The sequence below is a fragment of the Cetorhinus maximus genome, chromosome 20 (assembly GCF_964194155.1).
Source record: "Cetorhinus maximus chromosome 20, sCetMax3.hap1.1, whole genome shotgun sequence".
Classification (NCBI taxonomy): domain Eukaryota; kingdom Metazoa; phylum Chordata; class Chondrichthyes; order Lamniformes; family Cetorhinidae; genus Cetorhinus; species Cetorhinus maximus.
In genome coordinates, this window is record NC_135898.1 from 71145057 (window position 1) to 71152756 (window position 7700).

General features: G+C 46.3%; 1 protein-coding gene across 1 annotated transcript in view; it reads right to left on the reverse strand.

Annotated features, from left to right (window-relative positions):
- bnip3 (BCL2 interacting protein 3) overlaps window positions 1-7404 on the reverse strand; it is a 65633-nt gene extending 58229 nt beyond the window's left edge. Inside the window, exon 1 of the mRNA XM_078564909.1 lies at window positions 7197-7404. Within this exon, the coding sequence (XP_078421035.1) occupies window positions 7197-7236 (40 nt within the window). The 5' untranslated portion in view covers window positions 7237-7404. The remainder of the gene's footprint in view (window positions 1-7196) is intronic.
- Window positions 7405-7700: the final 296 nt, after the last annotated feature.

Sequence of the window (7700 nt, forward strand, 5' to 3'; positions counted from 1 at the left end):
TATAAATTAGTACTCAACCCTTCAATTCATGTACTTTACCTCACCCTCATACAATTAGCAATGTTGCAAGCCTCGCATCCACAACTCACAACTTGCACACACTGGCAGTTATTCAACCATAACAGCCACATTCCCCAAACATATTGCAGGACACTCACTGACACACTTATCCCTTTCTTGCAGGAGAACCAAAAGCAGCAGGAAAGAATTGGAGGAGAACAAGCACTTCCATGTGTTTTAACCTCGATTGAGGAGACACTTTTGGCCATCACAGGAACTGGTATCACTGAGGCCGTGGCTGCTGGTACAGCTGAACACATCAATGATGATGGTATTTGTATAGTTCATTCTCCTTCTCTCACCCCTCATTTCAAAATCTCTTCTACTTCACAATCTACGTATGGTGTAAGCATGCACTTCTTACTTTCTCCTCTCCCCTCACAACAACCCAACCGATGTTCCTTTTGACATTTCAGATACCCAAGAATTGGAACCTTTGCAGTCAGAGTAGGAAGAGGAAAAAGACAATGAAGATGAAGAGATGAACCTTATACTTGCAAGTACCAGCTAAGACACTGCGTATATTTAAAAGCTAGGATAAAGGAGAGCTTTGCATGTGGCAACACACCAAGTACAAATGCGGAGGAGTCAAGGTGGGAGGATAAAGCACAGTGCTGGTGCCAGTTTGCCAAAGGGTGAGGCTGCAGACTAGTTCTTATTGTTTCAAAGGAGACAGGTGAGGATTTTGTTGAGTCAGGTCACATAAAGTCCGTGGGTGTAAATAATAAAATGCTTTGTTCACTGCAATGCACACCAGAGTGCATGATAACAAGAAGAATGGAAGAGTCCAGAATCAACTAGCACAGGGCTTTGTGCCAGAGTTTGGAGCTCAGGTTGGAACAGGTGGTTACCTCCATCAAAGTACCTGTGGAACCAACCATGGTGCAGCACCTGATTCCCAAAGTCACACCTTCCGTTACATCACAAACAGCTTCTATCAAAGATCTGACAATTGCCTTGGCAGTTCAGACTGTTGCTATTTTGGCTCTGGTTACCTGTGTTCCAAGGCATCACAGCAGAAAGTGGACAATGTGATGGTCAGTGATAGAGGAAAGGTAATAAATACAGGACCATTGATGAATTGACTGATGTGATTGAGGTTACTAGGATCATTCTGGGGAAGTCCAGGCTGCAGAAACATTGACTGAGGATGCCAATGGCATGTTCTATAATATTATCTGTGGTGGCATCACTCACATTGTCAGCCAGATGTCCATATGCATGTGGTTCTGGACCACAATTATAAACTTATGTTTTGTTATGAGTAGTTAACCCTTGTCACTCTGACACCAACCTTTGACTTGCCATGGTGGTCAGATACAGGTGGCAAAGAGGACTGCACAAAATGAAGGAAACATGACTGTTGCTGGGATAATGCACTCCTCAGCTGCATATTGCATTGTCTGTGGTCGCACACAAGCTGCACAATGAAGAATGCAATCCCTTTCAGTTCATGAAAATGGCCAAGTTCACATAAAGCACACACAAGGCAATGTGCAAGCAATGAATGTCATCCTGCACCATGGGGAAGCTTCCAATCCATGCAAACCCTTGTGCTTGTAAAACCTATGTGTCTCTAGCAAGAGGGAATGAAACTAAACTGTTTCTCGATGTATGGCAAGCCTCAATGATGTCCCTTACACAGCAGAGCACTGCAAACCGTGAGATATCGCTTACATTGTCAGCAGCATTCTAGAAGGAGCCAGATGCATAAAAATTAATAGTAATGGTGATTTTGCTCTTCTTTAAAATTGCACTTCTGGCTGCAACAATTGGTCAATTTCAGTTAAGACCTCTTCATGGATCGAAGACCTCTTAAGCAATGGTCCCTGCTGAAATTGGCGCCCTGTGTGCTTCCCACAAGTGTGCGCGCTTATCTTGGGCTTTATTTTTGGGTTTTAGGTGGCCATGTAGCATCTAAAGACAGACACCATACAGTCCAGATTAGTCCCTCTTGCATTTACAGGGCCAGTATTGTGATTACGCCACCAGCAATTTTCTAAAAAGAAATCTGTTACACAAAATTAAGTTCAGCATTTCAAATCTGGATAGTCGGAGCAAAATACAGCCTGACCCAGTTCAGCAGCCAGAACCCAGGATAAGAACATATACAGTAAATTTATCATCACCTACATCTCTACAGCTGATCTGGACTAAGGAAGTCCAAGGAAATGGGCTAGGTGCACATCAGTGCAATTATTATATAAAAATATAAAAAGTAACTCTTGCAGAAGAGGGTATAATGTACTTTCTTCTGAACTGCTTCTTTCTGAACTTTTTTTAAAACTGCTCTACAAATACAGTGTAATCATTAACTTAATGTACATAGGCCCTTCATCTAAAATAAAGCAGCTGTCACATTGCTTTGCCTACTTGTTACAGCCCCTTTTTTCTGGACCACAGTATGAATTTCTTCCACTTAACATGTCCAGATATGTTGATCTCAGTAATTTCACAGTCGAAATTAATTTTGTAATATGTGTTCATTCTAAGCGGCCCTTCCTTCTCCTGCATGCACCCCTATGGAAACTGTAATTATGTTAAACCTTTCACACACAATTATGAAAGGGATTATTTCTGTTCCCTATATTGACCCTGTACAGCACACTGAATACGTCACTCGAATAGTTGTTTCCTTTTTGTGTGCACTCTATAAAAAATTGTAATCGATAAAAGTTTCCATCAAAACCAAGCTGCTAACAATAAACAGATGATCTAAACTATACAGGGGAGATGATGGTGTAGTGGTAGTGTCATTGGACTGGTAATCCCAGGCCAATACTCTGGGGACACAGGTTAATACATCTGGAATATAAAGTTAGTCTCAGTAATGGTGACCCTGAAACCATTGGATTTTTGTAAAAACCCATGTGACTCAGGCCTACATCTGACGCCAGGCCTCAGCAATGTGGTTGACTCTTAACTGCCCTCTGAAATGGCCTAGCAAGCCACTCAGTTTCAAGGGGCAATTAGGAATGGGGAATAAATGCTGGCTTTGCCAGTGGCACCTACATCCCATGAATGAATAAAAAAATACAACTAATATGGCTGGTAAAGCCAATGACAATGATACAATTTAGTTTCACCTTTTAAAAGAAAAATGGTGCTGATTTTCCGAATGTGCGCTTCTGGTGCAGAGCTCCATATACTAGTTGCACATATTGGAAAAGTGCAGCCACACTCCCTTCAATTTTGTGTCTATCAGAAATTTGTGGGAATTCCTTCTGGGGTTGAGGCATGGTAGGCTTGCCTCACTTTTACTCTATTTAATGCCCTAATCTAAATACAAGGCAAGTTGCTAATATTTGTTTCTGATAATACCCACACTACAGCTGCAGAATATATGTATCTTCCACATCATTAACTACTGTGCCACCATCCTCCATCCCAACTGCCATATTTCCCTAAATGAGATTATCCGACAGTCCAGCCCAAAGATCTCATTCTGGCATTGAAAGTTGGCAAGACATGGTTGAAGTGACGTGAAATGGACACATCATCCATCCGTTATACACTCCTGCATTTGCAATTACCTCACTGTTTAAATCAAGGAACTGTTCAGGCGACTAAGCAAGACAACAGAAAGGGGAATTTAATTAAGAAAAGTCAGAATGACCACACCAGGCCAGAAAATCTTGCTTAAATGCAATTTCAATTTTATGGAGGTTTTAGATGGAAAAGCCAGAATTCTGTACAGGAGGACATATATATACTGTTCCCTTCCAACAGTCACACAAGCTACTGTTTCCAAACTGAATGCATACAAACATCAATAAATATATATTCAATAATCTACAGTATTGGGCACTTTCCTTGTAATCAAAACAGAGCATATCCCTGAGAAAAAGAAAGTGATTTCATACACAAAGTAATTTCATATTTAGTACAAGAATATTAAACAAATCTCCTTGTTTAACCGAACAGAACTATACAAACGAAATATACCTAAAATGAACTGTATTTAGCAGATGAAGATTTTAAAAAACTGTTAATGTTGCAGTAACAGGCCATAAATAGGATGGTAAACTGGGGCAGTTATTAAGTACAAAATATAAAATAAACAGCTTATTTCTTAACCTTCAGAGGAAATTGTTTTTGGAATCCATTAACTATTAATAATTATCTATTAATAAAAAGAGTGGGCATACATATAGAGAACAGTTTGATCCTCAGATGATGATCTCAAACTGTAGTTATACTGTGAGTTCCATGTGAATTTGCAGTGAAGCAGTTTCCTGTGTGTATTGATACAGAACTAATAGTCTGACTTGAGAGTCACGTTGATTCCTGAGTGCTTAAAAGCCACATGGTATGCAATCCTTCCTATGAGAGCCACTCAAAATAGGCTGAGTTTGTACCACAGAGGTAATATTACAAAACTGGGCTGTTGGTGTTCAGCCTCACCAAATGGGTCTCCGCTTATGTATTAAAAATGACTGAAAATCATCGGGGAGAAGGAGGACAAAATTCCCAATAATTGTTCCTGGCAGGTTAGCCTCTATACGGGAAGAGTAATTTTCTAAAGTAATGTAACTCTAGCAGTTACTATTAATCAACTTTTTTAAGCATTACTAAAGTAATAATACCAAATAATACAATGCAAGTAATCACATTCATTTTACTTTGTTTCTATTGTCATCTGCGAACATTACATGCCTGTTTCGAATCAATATCCATATAAGATAACACAGTACTCACATAAGCATATGTTTTACATGTCCAGAATGAATCATGGTGCAAGAAACAAGCAAAGTACATCCACAGTTGAAATCACCTACTGGCATATGGCTACAGCGGGGGGATGAAGGTGTGTCAGCCACTGAACGCAAGTAATAAAGACACAGCTTGATGCTTGTAGTGACGTTTGGGTGATGATAAGACTATTTTCTTACTGCCCAAGAAGCGTAGATAGGGGTGGAGGAGAGGTGCAGATAAAGCCTGAGGAAATTGCTGAGTGGAGTGAGACTCTGTAAGGGAACATGCTGTCTGGTGCTTTTCAAACTCCATGTGTTGTTCATTCAGACTGGCATGTTCTTCATATAGCTGTACTGGTGAGAAGGCTGGGACATGCCATTGCATCATCTAATGAGAAAACTACCTGTTTACATTCTGTGACTTGTAATCATCTGGAGGATAGCACCCAAGCATGCACTTGGAAAAGTCAGAGGGATAGAGGAGTGGAATAAGGATAAGACCATGCATAGTTCAATCCAGCAGAAAGCGAGAGATCCCTGCCAGGCCCAGGAGTCATGCGTTCAAAGGTGAGCAGGCTTTAGAAGCCCTTCATAACAAAATTTTGCCCCCAGTCTGGCACAAGTCACTCAGAAGCTAGGGAGCCTACCTCCAAAGTGCTCATAATCCTGAGACTGGAAGGCCATCTGGGATCAAGAGCTCAAGTCCTTAGTAAGTAGAATTAAGTAATGCTTTCCCCCAATCAATGGAGCAGGGGGTGGGCAGAAAATGTAGCCCATTGTACCTGGAAGAGGCAGAGAAAACAGAGGAATACTTTGGTCTTTGCTGTTCTTATTTTCTTCTACACAGAGAGGTAGGTTGACATATTCAAATGTTACTGTAAAGCACATTAACTGAGAGCAGAAGAACCATCTCAATAAAGGGGTAAATTCACATCAGCTGTTGACAGAATAAATAGGCACCTTATATCATTGCAGATTTTATCAGTGAAGAACTAGAGTTAATTTGTGACAGAAGAATTCCATAGTAAAGGTACGCATAGGATATGCATACTTAACCTACTCCATTATCAGGGTTTAGCCTCCAACAGCTTAATATGTTTGCAACACACATTGCCCAGGTGAGAAGAGGAAAAGGTGTCATTTGATCTGGTTGTCTGCCATGGTGATTCTGTTTATATAACAGCACACTGCTGCCGTTCCTCCAAAACCTCACCATTACTAATCTGCTTTGGAATTTGAGGAGTTTACTGAGAGTTAGACCCAAGGTTCAACAATGCAGGTGTCAATAAATGACAGGTCATCAAACAAACCTACTGGAAAATGCAAAGGGCTAGAAACCCGCAGCCTGTGAGGTGGGGCGCGCATTTGGGTGGAGAGGGCTCAGGCTCTGGGTGGGAGGGAGGGATCAAGTCCCGGTGGGGGGGGAGGATCAGACCCCAGGGAAGGGGGGATCAGGCACTAGTGGGGGGTGGGAAGGAGGATCAGGCCCAGGGGGAAGGGGGATCAGGCACCAGTAGGGGAGGACAGACCCCGGGGGAGAGGGGGGGGGGGGGGGGGGGGGGGGGCGGTGGGATCAGGCACCAGTAGGGGGTGGAACAGACCCGGGGGGAGGGGGAGGTCAGGCACCAGTGGGGGTGAAATGGGGGGAGAATTAGACCCCGGGGGAAGAAGGATCAGGCACCAGTGGGGAGAGGGTGGGAGGATCAGACCCCGGGGGATGGGGGGGGGGGGGATCAGGCACCAGTAGGGGAGGGAACAGACCCGGGGGGAGAGGGGTGTCAGGCACCAGTGGGGATGAAATGGGGGGAGAATTAGACCCCGGGGGGGGGGGGATCAGGCACCAGTAGGGGGTGGAACAGACCCGGGGGGAGGGGGAGGTCAGGCGCCAGTGGGGGTGAAATGGGGGGAGAATTAGACCCCGGGGGAAGAAGGATCAGGCACGTGGGGAGAGGGTGGGAGGATCAGACCCCGGGGGAGGGGGGGGGGGGAATCAGGCACCAGTAGGGGAGGGAACAGACCCGGGGGGAGAAGGGGGTCAGGCACCAGTGGGGGTGAAATGGGGGGAGAATTAGACCCCGGGGGAAGAAGGATCAGGCACGTGGGGAGAGGGTGGGAGGATCAGACCCCGGGGGAGGGGGGGGGGTGATCAGGCACCAGTAGGGGAGGGAACAGACCCGGGGGGAGGGGGGGGATCAGGCACTAGTGGGGGGAGGATCAGACCCGGGGGGTAGGGGGGATCAGACCCCGGGGGGAGGAGGGGATCAGACCCCGGGGGGGAGATCAGACCCCGTGGGGAGGGGGGGGGGGTAGAATGAGTACCTCAGGCCCCGTGAGGAGGGAGGAATCAGGTCCGGGGTGGGCGGGGAGGCCAAGGGACGGGGCGAGACTGATCCGCTCCCTCTAACCTGCGGTCTCCACCGCCTCAGCCGCAGGTGCACCTACCCTGCAGGCTCTCCTCCTGATTGCTGGGCCGTTCGCTCATGGTGCCGGATCTGGAAAACTCGACTGCGCTCCGCTCGGACTCCGGCTCTGATTCTGGCTCCGCTCGATCCTGCGGATGTAAACAAAGTTTTCCCGATGTGTCAAGAAGATCTGCGGCCAATCGGCAGCGAACGGAAAGAACCGCCCGAACTGGGCCGAGCGCTTCCGGCGGAGCTTGTGGGATCTGGGCGGGGCTACAGGGAGCTACGGGGTGGGGGGGAGCAGAGAGAGAGAGGGGTGGGGTTGCAGGGAGAGATGGGGGGGAGGGGATACAGAGAGGGGCGGGGCTAAGGAGGCGGGGCTGCACAGTGAGAGACGGGGTACATAGAGGGGCGGGGTTAAGGAGGCAGAGGGGAGAAAAGAGGCGGGGCTTCAGAGAGGGGTGGGGCTGCAGAAAGAGACGTGGGGTACGGAGAGAGGCGGGGCTAAGGAGGCAGGGGGCGGGGCTTCACGGAGAGAGACGGG